Raw genomic sequence first — 18,959 nt, forward strand, 5'->3', positions numbered from 1 at the left:
GTAAGGGCAGGCACGCCGGGGGTAAGGTAAATATCCTGTATTACCGAAAGCGGAATGGAGGGGGTATGGCCGTAGGGTATATACGGCTGAGAGGGGACGAGAGCTCATATCCAAAGCTCTGCGTGGGGAAGGAGGGGTTGGAAAGAGCGAGATCAGATGCCTGATGGCAGATATATTTACAAGGGCATTGAATTGATACTCCGGGACTGTGAGAATTGATAGAGGGTGGCTGGCATCAAGGACGGTCACGAGGTCTGTTGCGAGAAACAGTAATCACAGCGGATCTCTAGCCCCGCGCCTCAATCAAGTTCATTACACATCTGCACTTGACTTGCTGGCGACTAAATATATTCGAATGCATCTTTGAACTATGATACCTCCTCTCTATCCTCTTAAAGCTTTGGACGTGACGATCTTTGGCATGCAGCTGCATATACCGGTTAGTATATTTGGGGATTTTGATGGAGGGAGGGATTCATACTAGGCAGGATCGACTTCGTCGAGACCTGGATACTTCAGCAGACTCAGGCCCGCAAGACTGAACAACGTGTGAAAGACGTCCACCATGTCCTCAGGCCGATCTGCAAAGCCCCCCAGTTCAGGGTCCTATAATATACAATATCAGTTGATTAGTGGAGGGTATTAACCCAGCAAAGAGAAGCTGCGTACCTGGCAACTAAGTATAAACCCGGCGAGCTTATCCCCGTCGATCCAATGAAGCTTTCCAAGCATCGCCAGGCTGCTGCCAACCCACCAGCTATAACACACGTCCTCTTTCTTACCTGGCCGGCCGTTCAAGCCGCCATTTTCAAGCTGTCTTTCACTCAACCAGCCTGCCAGGCGCTCAGTATCAACCAAGTCGAGCCGTCCGGCGATAGTTAGAGCACCGACACAAGCAAAAATCTGCCCGGCATGAGACTCAGCGCCTGGGCGGACGCCGTAGCCTCCATCAAAATTTGCACACGACTGGACATACGAAACACCATTTTGCACATCAACTAAGGACAGCAGGTTTAATAACGAGAGTGCGTTGAATGCTCCGTAGAGAAAACGCGTGTCAGTCTCTCCCCATTCATCTCCTTTAAACGTGCCAGTTGAGGGCTCTTGGAGATTAGCGATAACTATGGAGCCTTCAGTTCCCATTTTCGCTTCAAGTACGTTGTAGGATGGGAATCATACATGAGCCAACTTTCTCCTTACCGCCTCGCCCTCGCTTGTCGAGTTCGTCGACAGCGTCAATCGTCACAAGAATCTGGACCGCGCTGACAGTATAGAGCATGTGGGCGTCATGGCCGGGGGCCGCACCAAAGCCGCCATTTTCATGCTGACAAGAGAGGACAAAGTCAATTGTCTGGTCTCGAGGCAGGGCTTCTGGGTGCCCAAGTAGATGCAAAGCCGTAAGCCCCCAATACACCCCGTTCAGGCGCAGGTGCTCAGTCAGCCAGTACTCATATTCATCTTTCCGCTAGCACGACAGTTCAGCGAACCCGGCGCGGGGCAACAAAACAAGGCAGAAACAAGGATCACGCGAGCACACACTTTGTCGAGACTTTTGATATATTCCACATGCTTCTCCGCAAAAAGCTCCTGGCTCTGGCTCCCGGCACCACCCCTCCCCGGGCCTGAGACGAGAGACATGGATGGCTATCAGGTCAACCGCGGAATAAGACAGTCTGGAAGTCCGGGGTAGACTCGAAGCGAAGCAAGCGGCACAGAAAATCTGAGACGAGCGAACTAATCAGAAAGCCACGGAACAATGGCTTTGAGTTGGCTATTGCATAAATGTCTCTAGGTGATGCGCCATTAACCTCCTGAAGCTCACTCGCGCGGTGAAGCGCCGCCTGTTTGAGAGGCTGCAAGTCATCGGCCGGGCTTGGCGGGGCCTGCAGCCTGTCAATCATTTATCGCCGGCGTTGACGCGGGCCTTTCTCGACGCCGACGCTGAGTTCCATCCCACTACGACCAACTACTAACTAGCTAAGTAGCTGACGAGTCATCTAGTTAATTACCAGAGCCCGCTTGACGCCCCGGCGGCCGAACTAAACCGTGGCTTCGACCGACGCCCCTACTCTTGTTGCGGGGCGAGCGTTTGTTTCGACTCTTGAATCTCCGGGTGGCAGCCCAGCCCGTCGGACAAGCACCGTCACCAGCGCGCCCACGGGCGAACACTCCGATCGCTGTTCCATCTCCTGCGCTGATCCTGACCGCGCATCGCTGCCAAAGCGGGGTCACCCATGCTCGCCCAAGACGGCGCTGTGCAGTCAGGATTTTTAACCTTCCGCAGAGGTCGTGTCTGCTGGCCGTCCCGACCGAGCCTGACCAAGATGATAGCTAAGCAGTGCAACTGGGCGGTCGGTTCCGTACTTTGCTACGCTCCTGGACGGGGACTGGAAATTTGACAGGCCCTCTTCTCTCGCCCCGTCCGCGGTTTCACCGGCCGGCTGACAGGCCGCCCGCAATTAGGGCTGCCGAACCCCCATTTTGCTCGCTTGTCGATTGCCAGGATCTTGGGTGCCCATCCTGCGCAGGTAAGCGCAGGGGAACAGCTAAAAATAAACGGCGCGCACAGAGGATTTCGAGGAATGATTATTATTATTATTGAAGCGCCTGCCCCCCTTTCTATTGACACCGTGCGCTAGTTATAGGATTGCAGCCTCTTTTCTTGCTATTATTTGTTGCGCGAGTTGGACCGGCGGTGGGTGCAGCAGCTGGGCGGGCGACTTGGCGGGCGCAGCTGGGCTGGTTGGAACTACAAGGGCGCCGGGAACCAGGCTTGCTTTTTGATACCCTCGCCAATTTGACTTTGGGCTATATACTGCTACGGCGAAGGCGAAGGCAAAAGGCGCACGGCGCTCAGGAACGGGGGCACGGAGGTACAGCCGATAGGTATGCAATTGTAGGCTGGCGTGTCTGTCGTGAGTCTGCAGTCTGCAGCCTGCAAGCCTAGACGTAGTAGTAGTTAGCTAGTTAGTTATGTCTGCCAAACAGCCTGTCAGCCTGTAGTTATGTGTGTGTTCCGTCTCCGTGGTGCGCCCGCACTGCCAGCGCTGCCCCTGAACTGACCGGCGCGGTGAGAGTGGCCCTGGGCCGTCGCTGGTCACGAACTCACTAACTAGCCGCGCCTGCATTGGGAGCGGGCCAGGGGGAGCCCGACCAGGCGCGAATAGGACTAACGCCGCCAGCAACATGTGAAGTAGAGTTCGCTGGCCTCACCTCGCTGTCGTCGTCGTCCGTCCCAATAATCATCCAGCTGCGCTGCGCTGCTGGCCGTTTGCTTCTCTGCCACTGCTCTGCCTCGCCTGCTCTGCTGTCGCTCTCGTCTGTCGCCTGGCCTTCGCTCTCCTACCTTACCCCTGCCCTGCCCTGCCCTGCCTGGCAGCCTGTCGCTCGCTCACTTCCTCCCTTAGCCGCCGTGCCCTCTCGCTCGCCCTCCACCTCCCTATCGTTCGCTCCGTCAATCTTTTTCGCGCATGTCGAGTGCAGTTCAGCATCTGCATCCTTCGTCTGCACATCCGCATTCCGCTCTGCAGTACGCTCGTTGTGCCCGATGGATGCTGCCCACCGCTAGTAGCGCTGCCACAGCCTGAGAGGGGGAGATCCAGCCTGTGCCTGTGTGACACTCCCTGTTTGCCAGGGCTCGGCCCATATACCGCCACTATTATAGAACAACGCATCTGTCTCCGTTCTGCACCGCTGCCGACGGTCTTGCTAGCAGGTACGTGGGCATAATAGCCACCCTCTCTCTGATCCATTTGTTGTTTCACTTCTCGCTCGCTCGCTCATTGGGGGTTTGGCCGCCCATCCTCACTACTTGGGAACATCGAAAGAGACAGAGAGAGAGAGAGCCTGTCATCAACCAGGCCTGCCCATCCAGCTAACCGCGCATTGTCTGTGCGTTGGATGTCTCTGTTCCCTTTCATCATCCTCTAACGGCTGTGTCACCCTTTGCTTGCCTGTATTCTCTCCTGTGTTTGATGCATGACAATCCCACCCACACACATATCGGCCTTGCCTAGGCTCTAAAGCTGAGCCCAGCCCAGCCTTGTACGCCCGCTTGGTTTTGGGCAGCCCACTTGCCTAGCAATACTGTTGAACGACACGCAGATGATCTGCCGTTAACCCTATTGTTGCCGCCTACGTACTGTACCCCTTTTACAAGATCTTCCCATGGTCTCCCCCACACCCGCCAATTTTCCATTCAAAGCGGCGTCCCTAATTTTGGCATCAAACGTGAGCACTGGCCTGTGTTATAATACCCGCCTGCTATTTGCTGGTTGGACGCCTGTTTGACTGGCAGGATTGATTTGCCGTCTCATGTTTGATCAAGTCTCTGACGACGCTTGCCTCCGTACCGTGCCCGAATTTCCTCAAATTGCCGTTAGGCGTCACATCGTCGTGCAGGGATATGCTAACACATTCAACCTTCTGGAACAGATCGCCCTACCAGTACTATCGTACTATCGTATTGAGCTCCACCGCTCCAGCCTCCTACATCGCCTGACCGTTTCATCGCGGCGTCCACATCTACCGTCCACATATTCAAACGTTTCTCTATATTCGCATAACACCAGCTGCTCATCTATATCCTCCACCATGGGCAAAAAGTCGTCACGCGCCCCAAAGCTGGAGTTGGGACAGTCGAACTTCGACAACGCTTCAAATACTGCCTTGCCGTCAAGCAGCCCGAAAATCGCCACGCCAATAACACCTGTGTCACCCTTATCGGCCACCGGCTCGTCCCACAAAACCTCGTCCTCCATTCGACCCGTGACCGCTCGATCTGCTTTTCCCTCCGACAGATCGATCAAGACGGCGAAATCCACGGGGCCCTCCGCTGGCAAGGAGGACGGAGAACCCCCTCCAAGTGCAGATATCACAGCCATTCCTCCTTATCCACCCTCGCCGAAAGAAAGCACAAAGCACGGCAGAGATACTTCAAAATCTTTCTTTACTAATTTTAAAGCCTCGAGATCTACCAATCGAGTATACAATTCTGATACTCCTAACGGCCGGACCGGCGAAGACAAGCCTGTTAGCCGCGGGAGCTCTAGAGACAGAGGGACCCAAAAATCAAAAAATCAGTCCAGTTTGTCAGCTAGCCCCCCCAAATCCTCCGCCAACAGCGGTAAAAGTAAAGGTATTTGCTCTTCTCAAAATGGAAATGTCCTGAAACCGCTAACGATTCACCATGCATAGGGGAGATTCCGGATGACAAAGCCAGGCTTAATCAGGTGGCCACCAATGGGAAAGCAATCGACGACGCTGATCCATACCATACTCTGACCTCCAAAAGAAGTAAACCTCGATTCGCGAACCTCCTCACCCGTACCCGCTCCATTCGCGTTGATGACGCCTTGTCCCCTGTTCGCCCAAGCGCCGCAAGACGACCCTCGAATTCATTGTTGCGGCTCGAAGAAATCAGCAAGGAAGACGCCCGGTTGGCAATGAAGACAGCCCCACTACAACCTGAACGATCTTTCAATGACGCCATGGGCTCTACAGTGCGCAACCGCTCCGTAGACCGTCCACCCACTGAAGATCGATCTAATAACTCGCGAAAGGATAAAGGACATATCAGCTCATCGCTTAACCAGGTTACGGGCTCGTCGATATTTAGCAATATCAAACAAACCTCCACCGGCGCAGCGGATCGGCTTGGAAGAGCTGGAAAAGGGTTCCTGGGCAAAATTACGAAAAGTGGTAGCATTCATGAACGAGACTCCATCACTGATGATAACTATGTTTGCTCCGTCATTAACTTGCCACTCGTCGAACAAACCCGTCGAACGAGGATATCGAAGAGGCTCGAAGCGTCGAAAGATAAAACCGAGTATTGGATGCCGGCCTTACCCTGGCGTTGCATCGAGTACGTTTTGACTTGGCTGATTTTTTTGTGTTTGGTGCTGACAATATTGTAATAGCTATCTAAACTTCAAGGGCTGTGAAGAAGAAGGACTCTATCGTGTGCCTGGAAGCGGCAAAGATATTAAGCATTGGCAGCGGAGGTTTGATACAGGTACACTCACTCCCCTTGTTTAATTGTGTGACGTCACTTGAAGCTTACGCCGGAATCTAGAGCTTGATATAAACCTTTTTGATGAGCCAGAACTCTACGACGTGAACACGATTGGATCGATGTTTAAAGCTTGGCTCCGTGAATTGCCTGATGAGATTTTCCCGAAAGCAACGCAAGCTATGATCGCCGAGAAATGCCCTGGTGCCACCAAAGCTCCGCAACTCCTTAAGGATGAATTGTCCAAGCTTCCACCATTCAACTACTACCTGTTGTTCGCGATCACCTGCCATCTGAGCTTGCTCCATTCATATGTCGACAAGAACAAAATGGACTATCGAAATCTTTGCATTTGCTTCCAGCCCTGTATGAAAATCGACGGGTTCTGCTTCCAGTTTTTGGTATGCGACTGGAAAAACTGCTGGCAAGGTTGCTGGACGGAAAAGGAGCATCTGGAAGTCGAACTTGAACATGAACGGAAATTGAAGGAGGCAGCGCTGAAGAAGACTGCTGCTCCCGCTGCCCCCCCTGTCTCCGAACCTGCCGCTGAAGAGCGAACGATTTCGTCCTCTGGTAGTAGCCAGCCAATGGAACCTGGCGGTTCGAGTGGTACCGCGACAAAGGCTTCTAGTCGTTCTACGAGTTTGAAAAAAGGACGCAAAACACCCCCGAATATTGATAGTAACCACTTGAAAGTGGCCTCGCGACTTCCGGAGTTAGGGCCTCCGCTGTCGCCCATTGAGATTTAAGCGCGATACCTGATTTTTGACGCTTTTAGTTACACCGCCCACACACATCTTCAATAGATGTTTCCTTTATTTTGCTGAAAGGGATACAGGCTTGTTAGATTTTTTTTCTGTTGAGCTTATACCCGATTTCGCAACACCACGAGAGCTTTTGCGGCCTACGGGCTATGTTTTTGCTTTTGAATTTTGCTCTTTTTTTCTCTTTCCTTTATTTTCTTTTGTCTCAGGAAGCAAAAAGGGACTCTTTTCAAACGGCGCTCAAGCTTCTAGCAATCGGCGTTGACGGTCTACTTGGTTTTTTATGTTGTCCTTTTGTCGTCCCTTTCCCTTTTTTGCCGCTTATCTGTCCATACCCCAAGCAGCGACTTTGCAGCTTTGTCGATATATGGCCCTCTCTTTATGTTTATAGTGACTTGTATTGCGTAACCATTTTCTTCTCGGACCGCGATACACACAATACTCTCCCCCCGGGTCCTTCTCGTTCATTTTTATCCTGTTTGGGCTGTCCGCTTTGGACCTCCTTTTTTCGAAGCATGTATCTGGCGCATGAGCGAAATCCATCCTCCATTTTTTGTCGTTTGTCCGTTGGGCTTTCGCGTGCCTGTTGTTCCTATGATATGTACATACGTGTCGTTCTGGTTGCTGCTTTGGGCCCCCGGACTGTCTGTTTTTGCTTTCGTTTCATTTCCCTCCTGTCTGTGTTGTTGATGTCGGCCTGTTAGCTTTCGAGCATAATTTACTTAGTAATGCTGGGATCTGTTTGAATGATAAAACCTTTCGTCCACGTAATGCATAATGGCTGGGCGTTCACCCCTTAAAGCATTATTTTCGTAATGAATCTCGAGCCTAGGCTGGCCCCGGAGCTACTGGTAACTCATACACCTAGGAAGCATGAGCTGGTACTCCAACCCCAGTAAAACTCCGCGACTGGGATGATCTTGTATCTTGGACTTTTGAAGCGGAATTGGGAAGGCCAACAATAATTTGCGATTGATATATTGTAGTGAGAAGTATCGCGTTAATATAACTCATGCAACATACCCAAACTTTTTGTTACACCTCCTCCAAAGGCCATTGACGCCTTGCAAAAGAATAAAAAAAAGTACTGACTTATGTATTATTTCCCACCAAAATTAACGCCAGCGCATGAAACCGTATTTGAATTAATCAAGCCTTGCTCTTCCCACCCCCGGCCCTCCGCACATTCGCTCTCATTTTCCTTTCATTTCTTCTAATCCTCTCCATCCTATCCTTGCGGCCCTCATTTCGAATAGACTCCCCCTTCTGGTTCATTTCCTCTTCCTTCTTCCACACCTTATCGTCCACCTCCACCAGCCACTGGTCGTCTTCGGCCTTGTTCTTCCCCTTGTAGCCCCATTTCGGCACCCACTCTCCCTTCTCCTCGTCGTACACCAGTTTCTTCCGGCGCTCGGTCTCGCTGGCGCCAAGTTTGGTGTTGTATTTGCCAATGCCCTTCTTGCGGGCGAACAGCTCCCATTTCGTGGGCGGTTTGGGGGTCGGGAGCGGCTTGAAACGTGGGAGTGGCGTGGAGGGGGCGGGGAGGGAGAGGAAAACGCCTTCGGCGGATGACGTGATGGGGCAGGCGGTTAACAGTTGGTTTAGGAGGCATTGGGCGCCATCTCGGGCTGTGGATTTGAGGGCTTCGTTGAGGGTAGCTGGGTCGGAGATAGAATTGGGAGGAAGGTTAAGCGGGTTGGGATCCAGTGCCATAAGCCGGCCAAGATCAAAGGTATATGGTGTGGGCTTCTCGACAGTTACAGGTCTGAATGACCGTGTTCGTTAGCAAGTGATAGCCTGTGGCCGGCGGTTCATTTTTAAGACTTGATTGGATTTCGGTAATTGTATGGCTCAACTCACAATCTCTGTGGCTTTTGCTGTGTCGTCGAGGCGCTAGAAGAATTCGGAACTTTTGTATTGGACATTTTGGCGGCGAATGGTTTGAAAATTATGAGGCTTTGCAGACCCTCTACTCCGCAATCAACTGGTCATGCGCGATAAACAAAAAATTATTGTTAGAGCTTCGAGAACCCCTCGCCGCCTTAGCCTCAATTCTAAGATTGTTATTATATAATCATCGCCTGTCGTTGCCAAGGCTCCGCGCATGATCGTTTATCCGAAGCATTCTCTCCAAAAATATCGAGACTGGAGAGACGCTTTCGCTGTCCTGAGCCGGCAATTGCGCGCGACCGGCCGAAATATAACACCATGGCGTCCCCATTTTGCCGGAGCTGTCTATCTAAGCTCCGGAACTCCTCAGTTTCACACACTCCGTCGACGTCAATACCCCGAATTGCAGCCGCGCCGTTCCATTCCACCAGTTCTGTATACGCCCTCCCGACCAAAAAGTCCCGGAGCCAGGATTCCGGCCCCAAATTTCGTGAAGCACGCTCTGCCCGAATAAAGAGGAAGGCGTCGAATATCAAGCAATGGGAAACGCCGGCGGAGCGCAAAGCCCAGGCCCATCGACTAGTACTCAGTAATCCCAATGCGCTTAACGTTCCCCTAACGGACTTTTCACTCAATACTATGACCGATACAAAGCTTCATGGGCAAACTTTGGGTATACCTATGAACCTGATCGAAAATTTAAGGGCGCTAAGGGCGTTTAAGGTAAAACAAGGATGGAATATGTTTCGACGGCCGGGAACGTTGATGCGAACAGAGACATTTGAATTGGCCAACCTAATGACCGAGATCAAAGAAAAGCAGGCTGTTGAAGCTACGGCGAAAGTTGTCACTGGTGACAGAGCCGTCGGGAAAAGTGTATACTTGTTGCAGGCAATGACTATTGGTTTGTTGGACAAATGGGTGGTGATAAGTATCCCTGATGGTGAGATTCCTCCGCACGAGTACTATAGATAAACACAGCCCTAACTAGAGACTCAGCTGGCGAGCTTGTCAACGGTACTACCGCATATTCTCCTCTTCCAGGCTCACAACCAACACAGTACGTGCAAAAGACTGCAAGTGCGCAGTTATTGGAACGCATTGCAAAGGCAAATGAAGCTGTGCTTTCAAAGCTTCACGTTTCTAGCGAGCACCCACAATTGAAGAAACTTTTCAATCCTAAAATGTCCCTTGCTGAACTTGCGACCATTGGATCCCAGCAGCCAGAGATGGCGTGGCCTGTTTTCCAGGCGCTCTGGTCTGAACTGACCGCAACCAGTCCGACGGGCAACGCCGATTCCTTTACGCCGTTCAAGCCTCGACCACCAATGCTGGTCACAATAGACGGTATTGCGCATTGGATGCACAACACGACATATAAGAACCCGGACTTTAAACCCATCCACGCCTATGATCTGGTTTTCGTTAAGCATTTCCTTTCCCTCACCTCGTCCCCGGCTAGTTCTATGCCGAACGGTGGTTTAGTGCTCTGCGCGACATCTACAAGCAATAATCCTTCCGTTCTCACATTTAAAGCCGGTCTCAACCACCTTTCCACCACCAGATCGCACAATAATATTAACCCCAACGAGCTTGCTCTCGAGATATATGGGAAATCGGATCCTCGCGTTATTTCATTCTTCGAAGAGGCAAAAGGTTTACGCCGGCTTAATTTGGGAGGACTAAGCAAGTACGAAACAAAATGTCTGCTGGAGTACCTTGCTCGTAGTGGAATCATGCGTAAGCAAGTCACTCCAGAACTTGTCTCTGAGAAATGGGGCCTTTCTGGCGGCGGTGTGATTGGAGAACTGGAGAGACTGGGAAAGCGAATACTGTGTTTACCGCGGCATTCACAGCTTGGTATTGATGGGATTTTAGAAGCCAAGCCTTATTTTCCTATCAGAGAGCCAAAATTAGCCTCTCCGGAGGATTACGGATATTCAGCCCATTGATTGCCTTTGCGCGCCCATAGTCATGTATAAATAGTACTTGTACGTATCGTATGTCGAGATTAGAATGACTCAAAGTTTTTTCTATACACATAGTTTTCCCAAAACCAAGTTCGTGACAGGATAGCCAGGAGCAACAGCCTAAAGATCAAAAGCTATCCTTACATAATTATAGTACACAAATGCACCAAAGCCAGCCGCCATGACAAACCGGTGCCTCCGAATCATGGTACATAAGAGTAAACCTATAACCTCGACGATTATATGTAACAAAGACGCCCCAGGCCATAAAATGCCAGAAGGGGAACTGACTGATGATGGTAGACAATCACATCAAACTCGTCCTACCACCAATTTCCCTTCCCCCTTCGCCGGTTGGCATCTCTCCATTTCGCCCTTCAATAAACTCGCGATATATGGCATTCAGTCTTCGTCTTTCAATGTCACTGATTGAACACCGCGTTGTCTCCAAGGAACGTTCAATATGAGCCCATTCAATATGGATGTTATCGCTCGAATCTTCATTGTCCAACACCCCGTTCGTCCCATTAAGGGCATTCGACATCTCCGATGATACGCCACGCTCCAGGTCTCTTTGGCGTCTTCGAGTCTTTTTAAAGGACTCTAATTTTGCAGCAATGATGGCAGGAGGCGTCAGCGATGGTGCGTCAGATGACGTGCCCCGTCCGCTTGCGGTGGCGACGGCATGCTCCTCTGGGTCATATAAGAACTGAATAAATGGCCTGTTTGTTTTCTGATCAGTATTAGATCCGTTGGTGTCGTTGGACGTGTATTTGGGCTTTGATTGTGGTTTATCAGCTGTCCTATCACCAAGAGCGTCGTGGATGGCTTCTAGATGCGCATTGTATACAACCGCCTGAAGATCGGCGCCAGAGTAGCCTTCAGTCCGATTAGCGACGGTACCAATGTGCTCCATGACTTCTTCGCTGAGCTTTAGCTTTTTGGCCAAAGCCAAGATGATGTCCACCCTGTCGTCATGATTTGGCATATCGCAGAGGAGTGATTTATCGAGACGGCCAGGGCGAAGCAATGCCGGATCAATCAAGTCTGGCCGTGATGTTGCAGCTAGAACATACACACCGGACAGTCCTTCCGCACCATCCATCTGTGTAAGTAGCTGGTTGACAACACGATCTGTTACCCCAGTGGAATCATGACCACGCTTCGGTGCAATACTGTCAAATTCATCAAAGAACAAAATACATGGTCGAGCGGCTTCTGCCCTTTCAAATAAATCTCGAACACTTTTTTCACTGGCACCAATATACTTGTTAAGAATTTCTGGCCCCTTGACGCTAATGAAATTTAAACCACATTCGCCAGCAACGGCGCTCGCGAGAAGGGTTTTTCCACAGCCTGGGAAACCGTAGAGTAGAAGGCCAGACCGAAGCCTAAGAGGACATTGGGCAAATATAGGGGCGTACTTGGTGGGATATTGTAGAGTCTCGAGGAGAGTCTTCCTAGTTTCATGCAGACCTCCAATAGCCGCGAATGTTGTAGATGAAGATGTCAAAGTGACATTGCGAAGGGAAGCAGGCGTAAAACCCTTTAAAGCTTGGTCAAAATCTTCTATACCAAGAGTAATGGTGGAGGAAAGAGAATCGATATCCTGGACAGAACGAATTAAGGCTTCGTTTCTTGCTCTAGCGACAAGTAGTACGAGATCTCCAGGCATATAACCATCAGTTTTCCCAGCCAAGTCAAGAAAATCCAGATCGCGACTCAACGAAAAGCCATCTTGTTCTTCTGCAGAACCAGGTCTTGTGCCTGGGTTAGAAGGGTCAAGCCAAGAATCCTGAGAGGAGGACTTGCGACTGTGCGAAATGCCATTCATATTATTAGGGAGGCTACTAGCCGGTGTATCTTCGCTAGTTAATTTCTCAAGGACTCTTCTTCTTCCTTCTTTGTTCGGGGCTTTCAAGCTCACTATCTCTCGGACCACATGGCCGCCAATAATAACGTTGTTAAGCGCCTCTTTTGATTGCGCTGTTGCTAGAAGAACAACAGAAGAATTCGCTGAACAAAATTCTCTGACAATGGCGCAGAATATTTCGCTTATTTGCCGACTTCGGCCATTCTCACCACCCACTTGAAGTTCAGTCTCGACGGGGCAGAGCTTGTCTATATCATCCAAGATTACAATCGACTGGCCGCCAAGCCGAGCACACCAAGAAGCGGATAAAAACAAACGATGGAGGGTATCTTTGATCATAGAAATCCGTGTTTCATCCGTGACTAGCTTCCGACACGGGAAGTAAGAGACGTTAAACAAGCAGTCCTCTTGTAGTTGCTGACCCAACACATAGCAAAGCGAAGTTTTCCCGGATCCTAGACCACCGGTAACAAGAATTGACGAAGAACGGGTCAAATTTGATATGCAATTCTCAATAATTGAATCAATTCCAACCATTTCAGGTATTTTATTCGGCAATTTTTCGTCGGCGGCAACGGGTACGAAGCTGCTTTCCGTTGGCTTGACAATAGCTGCTTGGACCTCAATATTAAATTTCACATCAGAGCCAAGTACCCACCCGAACGAGGCTTTGTCGTCTGAAGGAGTACTTGACGGTGGTTCGAACCGAACCAATGCTTCTTCAAAATCAAGAGATGGCGCCTGGCTCTCTAATCTAGGGAGCACCATACCGTCTGTGATTGGGCCTCCAAAAATTCCAGTATCCGCTCCCGGGCTTCCGTATACGGCTTTGATTCTCTCAACTAGAGCCTCCTTGTAAGCTGCAGACTCGCCTCCAAATTTCAAGCCTTCTTTTCTTCTTGAAGAGTCGAGGTTGAAAGGAAATAGTTTAACGGTTTTTACAGCTGCTTTCTGAGCTGGGGCGGCTTCTATTCGAACCAATCCCCCAACCATACCTTCTGCACCGAGTGCAGAGCATAAAACGGACGAAAGTGCCACATGATTAGAATCAGGGCTTTCATTCCACGAATATACTTCAGCAACCAATTTCCTGGTGATTTCCCCGGCCTCAGTTGATTCTTGTTCCTTGTGCTGCGTTTGTTGTTGGGGATCGACAGGTGGTAACAATCCAGCAGGGCGAACAACAGAGACGCATACATGAGTCGTACCTCGTAGCTCATACTTTGAAAGTATATCGCTGTGTATCCATACTTTGAATGTTCCAGGACTCAGATCTTCAGTCGCCTCATCGAACCAACCCTGTGCGAAATGTTTATCAACGCCGCGAAGATACACAGCACCCCGAGAGGGGTTTTCTGAGTCCCTGCTTTTTGGGCGAACCGTACCACTGCTACTACGGCCCCCAACACTTTTTCGACTGGTACTTGTGACGCTTCGACTTTCACCACGGGAAGACCTTGCGGACTTTGGGCGAACTTTTGGTGCAACAATAACCTCGGCGTCTGGTGCAATTTTCGCGAACGGAGATGAAGTAGAAACTGCTGGTGTCAATGAAGTTATAATTATGTTTGCAGTCGACGTTGGAGAAAGATGAAGGGTAAGTGGATGGGCGTTTTCTGCTTGTCCTGATGGGGTGCTACTATATGCCGGATTTGGAAGGGCCCGTATTTGTGAAAGGAGATTCAGCTCTAGGAAATTTGCGTGTAACTCGATGACTGTACGGATTGCAGTTTATCAGTATTTGGCCAATGATGTAAGACCAGAATACTCACTTTCCCAGTCTGTCGGTGTCAACGGCTCAATGTTGATCGTATGGGCAACGGGTGGATCTATATGTAACAAGATGCCAATCTAAATATGAATTAGTACTTTGAATACATTGATATATTATGAATCCATATACTCGCCTTTTGGCCGTCGTTTAATCCCAATACTCGCCCAAATGTAGAGTCGATTTCGACAATGGATATTTCCTGGTCCCTAGGCGCCACACGGGAGCTATTGATGCCATTCCTTCCAACAACGGGAGCAAGCTTTCGTTTACTTGGCATTCCTGTCCACCCAGTATATGCGAATCGTTGGGATGAAGAAGCCCCGGCGTTAATTGAGCCAGACGAAGAAGCTCGGTATTGCAATTCAACGATGACATTTTGGGCAGGCTAGGTAGCTATCTCAGTATTCCCAGGTATTTTCAATTATATAAACCACAATTTCTACACTCACAGTATTTGCATTAACCAGCAGAGAAACAAGAGATGGGGGCAAGTTAACCAGACAGTTTTTCAGTGGCACAAGGGCAACCTCGGCCGCCGTGGTCGATTTTCGGCTGCTTGGGGCCATGGAAGGTGCTAGGAAGAACGAAGGTAGTTCGAAAATATGGTGGGTAAGAGGTAGCACCCCAGGAAGATTTTAAATGGCCCCAAAAGAATGAATAGACCAGGAGTCTGCTTTGCGACTGCGTGGCCGTGATGGGGAGAGCCCGTGATCGCGGATATCCGAGCTTAGAGTTTGGCGGGGATGGTCGTACCGAGGGATAATCCGTGCCGCTGCGTTAACAACTAAGCCATATTCGGACCCATTAAACGCGCAGATTCGAGACGCGTGATTGACGCGACGGCCGCATTACTTTTTGGGGTGGGAACGCTTGGAGACGCCCACGACATCTAGCAGCGCGATTGAGCTGCCCTCTTCCTTACCCATACTCCTAGATACCTAGCGCGCTCGTTACTCGCCGAAATACAACCGATTTTTGAATTTTTCTATGCTCTTTTATTTTCCAGGAGCTTAATTAAGGAGACTGGTGATATTGGGCGATTTAACTGCGGTTTTCCAAGTTCGCGACGAGTGTCCCAGCAAGAGGTAACACCTGAAACTGCGACATGGCGCTTCTACAATATAAAGCGCCGGTGAAATATTCGGAGCAGAAAGAATTGTTCAAGGAATTTTTGCAGCACTTTAAGTCTTTCGAGTCTGCTTCAGAATCTGCTGCCACAGAGGCAATTGAGGGTCTACACATTGAGGAAAATGATATCAGCGACGATGATGACATTATGGAGGAAATTAATGGAGACACGCCAGGTGGACGCTCAGTTCGACGGCGCAACAGGCAGCCAAAGTTGAAGTATATGCAAGTGTTACAAGATGTCGCAGACAGAACGAAAAACAACGTTCTAATCGAGTTGGATGATCTAGACGCAGTAGGATATTTCATTTTCTAGTGCTAAATTAAAAGAAACTAACAATTCGATTTTCCGGTAGTTCGTTAAAACTTTACCTGATGGGTCTCATTCGGACCTTATCCCCAGTGTTGAAAACAATACAAAGCGCTATCTCGACGTGTTTTCGGAGGTTGTGGATGAGGTTATGCCAAAGGAGACACGAGAAGTTTCGTATGTGAAGATGCGCATTGTTATCTTATCAGTACACCTAACAAATGGGTTGTAGATTCAAAGACGATGTCCTCGATATAATCATGTCGCAGCGCGAGAGACGAAACGAGACTATGGCAATGGCTGCAGAGGCCAATCTTGATACTGGAGTGGCAGCTTCACAATTTCCTCCTGAACTTATTCGCCGTTATACCCTAAATATTAAACCTCGGACGCCCTCTGGCTCCAGCAGCGAACGGAACTCAAAAGCTTTGGCTGTGAGAAATGTGAAGGGAGAGCACCTTGGAAGGTTGATCACTGTTCGAGGTATCACGACTCGAGTCTCAGATGTTAAACCCTCCGTCAAAATCAATGCGTATTCATGTGATCGTTGTGGGTCAGAAGTATTCCAACCTGTCACGGCGAAGCAGTTTCTACCACTTCAGGAATGCCCTTCGGAAGAATGCACGAAAAATCAGTCCAAGGGTCAACTATTTATGTCCAGTCGTGCATCGAAATTTATTCCCTTCCAGGAAGTCAAAATTCAGGAAATGGCAGATCAGGTTCCTGTTGGGCATATCCCTCGAACTCTCACCATCCATTGCCTTGGTAGCTTGGCCCGACAAGTGAACCCCGGCGATGTCGTGGATGTAGCTGGCATCTTTCTTCCGACACCATATACAGGCTTCCGGGCGATTCGAGCAGGTCTGTTAACGGATACGTATGTTGAAGCGCAGCATATCACACAACACAAGAAAGCGTATGAAAACCTTAAAATGGACCCTCGCACGCTTCGGCGAATTGAACAGCACATGTATTCCGGGCATATGTACGAATACCTCTCCCGCTCCATTGCGCCAGAAATCTACGGCCATTTGGATGTAAAAAAGGCGTTACTTTTACTATTGATTGGCGGTGTGACAAAGGAAATGGGAGACGGCATGCGTATTCGTGGCGATATTAATGTCTGCCTAATGGGTGATCCTGGTGTGGCTAAATCTCAATTGCTTAAATATATTGGAAAAGTTGCGCCTCGAGGTGTATACACTACAGGTAGAGGAAGCAGCGGTGTCGGTCTTACCGCAGCAGTCATGCGCGATCCTGTTACGGATGAGATGGTGCTCGAGGGCGGTGCTTTGGTCCTCGCAGACAACGGTATCTGCTGTATCGACGAGTTCGATAAAATGGACGACGGCGATAGAACAGCAATTCATGAAGTTATGGAGCAGCAAACAATATCCATCTCCAAAGCTGGAATATCGACCACACTTAATGCGAGAACATCTATTTTAGCAGCTGCTAATCCGCTCTATGGACGGTATAATCCTCGAGTGTCTCCAGTGGAGAATATCAATCTTCCTGCGGCCCTTCTTTCTCGTTTTGATGTCTTATTCTTAATGCTCGATACCCCATCTCGTGACGCTGATGAAGAACTTGCTCACCATGTCACTTATGTGCATATGCATAATAAGCACCCGGAAACGGGTGACAATGAAGTGATATTTACACCTAACGAAGTCCAACAATACATTGCTAAAGCTCGTACTTTCCGACCCACCGTCCCTAAACAGGTCTCGAATTACATGGTGGGCTCCTATGTCCGCCTGCGCCAAGATCAGAAGACAGAAGAAGGAAGCAAAAAACAGTTTTCACACACTACACCACGAACTTTACTTGGTGTTTTACGTCTCTCACAGGCACTAGCTCGTCTACGATTCAGTCACGAGGTCGTTACGGAAGATGTGGACGAAGCACTTCGTTTGATTGAAGTCAGCAAATCGAGCTTGTACACGGATAACCAGGGCGGCGCGGATCAGACGCCCACAAGTAAGATCTATAATTTGATACGAGGCATGCGGGAAAGCGGCGCTGCCGCTACCGGTGATGGCGGAGACGGAGAGTTGAGTATCAGGAAAGTCAGGGAGAGAGTATTGGCGAAAGGGTTCACGGAAGACCAGCTCAGCAGCACTATCGAAGAATATACCGATTTATATGTGAGTCAATGCTACAAATATGTTCTCCTAGACTTTTTTGTCGACTTTAATTTTGGTTTTCTTGATACTGATGTTTCCTCTTTGTTTACTAGGTTTGGCAAGTTACCGGTAATGGTACAAAACTTGTTTTTATTGAAGGAGCTGAAGATGAGGATATGGACATGTAGATCATGGTTTTCAAAAGAGCGGTTTATATGTGCTTTCTTTCGGTCTTGATGTGCTCTATTACTTTAAGGCGTTGTTCACTTAATGAAATTTAAAGCATTGCATAGCAGTGGACTATGTTTCTAGACTTCTGTTTCCACAAGCTTGTGCTGTATTTTGGCATCTTGCCAGATCTGACGCTGATTTAAATATGAATGCTCTTATTAGGCATAGAATGATCTAATATTTCACGTTGACAAATGTCGCTGCACCATATAGACACCGGAGCCAGCGTGTGGCAGAAATTCATCCTGCCTTCCAGTTCCATGAGACCGAAAAGCACTTTGAGGCTTAGGCTGAGTTTGGACCCCCAGCTAGCTGTTATTGAATACGGAGCAATCTGACAACGATGCCCTCTTTGGTCTCGCTTCCATACTCTCTGTCGAGTCTTGGTATCGCCTCAACCCACGGAGCGCTAGAAGATGGTGAGTGATTTATATTTGTGCTTGCACGTACTGAGTATTGTTGAAGGATCAGCCTCATCCGCCAACCACATTCTACCCACCTATCTTTAGCCATCGCTTGACGAAATGCGGTTCCTTCTCGGAAAACATGGACCGAAAGTCTCACCACGTCACAGGTCGCTCGTGATTGGCCGGGAGCTTGAAAAACTTCGCCAGCGACCAATCATGGAAAAGCACATTTTAAGAGTTTCGTATGTCAAATGGTGATTGGGCAGAGTAGCAGCATATGTCTATAATTAGCTCCACACCTACGGAGTACAGAAAACTAACTAGTCCGTAAACGGCTGGGCCTCCTTGAGCTTCTTTTGACTTCCACCTTCCTTTATGCTGAGACATCCATCGTATTTCTTCTCCGCGTCTGTTCTCGCTGGCATTGTGATTGATCCAGATTCCGAAGCCCAGCGCGATGCATGCAGGCA

At 49.4% G+C, this 18,959-nt stretch overlaps 6 protein-coding genes across 6 annotated transcripts; 3 read left to right on the plus strand and 3 right to left on the minus strand.

Moving 5' to 3' along the window:
* Window positions 1-480: 480 nt before the first annotated feature.
* On the minus strand, window positions 481-1,638 carry BET2 (Rab geranylgeranyltransferase; the record flags this gene model as incomplete). Its single annotated transcript, XM_049252910.1, has 4 exons — window positions 481-606; window positions 670-1,121; window positions 1,180-1,465; window positions 1,540-1,638. 4 exons carry the CDS (start codon window positions 1,636-1,638, stop codon window positions 481-483), a joined length of 963 nt encoding a protein of 320 aa, XP_049108079.1.
* A 2,955-nt stretch (window positions 1,639-4,593) lies between these two features.
* On the plus strand, window positions 4,594-6,762 carry LOZ57_003863 (uncharacterized protein; the record flags this gene model as incomplete). The annotated part of the gene is made up of 4 exons (XM_049252911.1): window positions 4,594-5,137; window positions 5,197-5,866; window positions 5,922-6,016; window positions 6,077-6,762. 4 exons carry the CDS (start codon window positions 4,594-4,596, stop codon window positions 6,760-6,762), a joined length of 1,995 nt encoding a protein of 664 aa, XP_049108080.1.
* Window positions 6,763-7,926: 1,164 nt separating this feature from the next.
* On the minus strand, window positions 7,927-8,702 carry RRS1 (Rhodanese- sulfurtransferase; the record flags this gene model as incomplete). Its single annotated transcript, XM_049252912.1, has 2 exons — window positions 7,927-8,542; window positions 8,638-8,702. 2 exons carry the CDS (start codon window positions 8,700-8,702, stop codon window positions 7,927-7,929), a joined length of 681 nt encoding a protein of 226 aa, XP_049108081.1.
* Window positions 8,703-8,985: 283 nt separating this feature from the next.
* On the plus strand, window positions 8,986-10,619 carry LOZ57_003865 (uncharacterized protein; the record flags this gene model as incomplete). Its single annotated transcript, XM_049252913.1, has 2 exons — window positions 8,986-9,610; window positions 9,667-10,619. The coding sequence occupies 2 exons, from the start codon at window positions 8,986-8,988 to the stop codon at window positions 10,617-10,619; spliced, it is 1,578 nt and encodes a 525-aa protein (XP_049108082.1).
* A 325-nt stretch (window positions 10,620-10,944) lies between these two features.
* Window positions 10,945-14,850, minus strand: PEX1 (Peroxisome biosynthesis protein pex1; the record flags this gene model as incomplete). Its single annotated transcript, XM_049252914.1, has 4 exons — window positions 10,945-14,225; window positions 14,283-14,339; window positions 14,414-14,669; window positions 14,734-14,850. The coding sequence occupies 4 exons, from the start codon at window positions 14,848-14,850 to the stop codon at window positions 10,945-10,947; spliced, it is 3,711 nt and encodes a 1,236-aa protein (XP_049108083.1).
* A 539-nt stretch (window positions 14,851-15,389) lies between these two features.
* mcm7 (DNA replication licensing factor MCM7) lies at window positions 15,390-18,039 on the plus strand (the record flags this gene model as incomplete). Its single annotated transcript, XM_049252915.1, has 4 exons — window positions 15,390-15,707; window positions 15,769-15,899; window positions 15,955-17,872; window positions 17,965-18,039. 4 exons carry the CDS (start codon window positions 15,390-15,392, stop codon window positions 18,037-18,039), a joined length of 2,442 nt encoding a protein of 813 aa, XP_049108084.1.
* Between the last annotated feature and the right edge of the window lie 920 nt (window positions 18,040-18,959).

Source organism: Ophidiomyces ophidiicola, assembly GCF_022830035.1.
Source record: "Ophidiomyces ophidiicola strain CBS 122913 chromosome Unknown scaffold_14, whole genome shotgun sequence".
NCBI lineage: Eukaryota > Fungi > Ascomycota > Eurotiomycetes > Onygenales > Onygenaceae > Ophidiomyces > Ophidiomyces ophidiicola.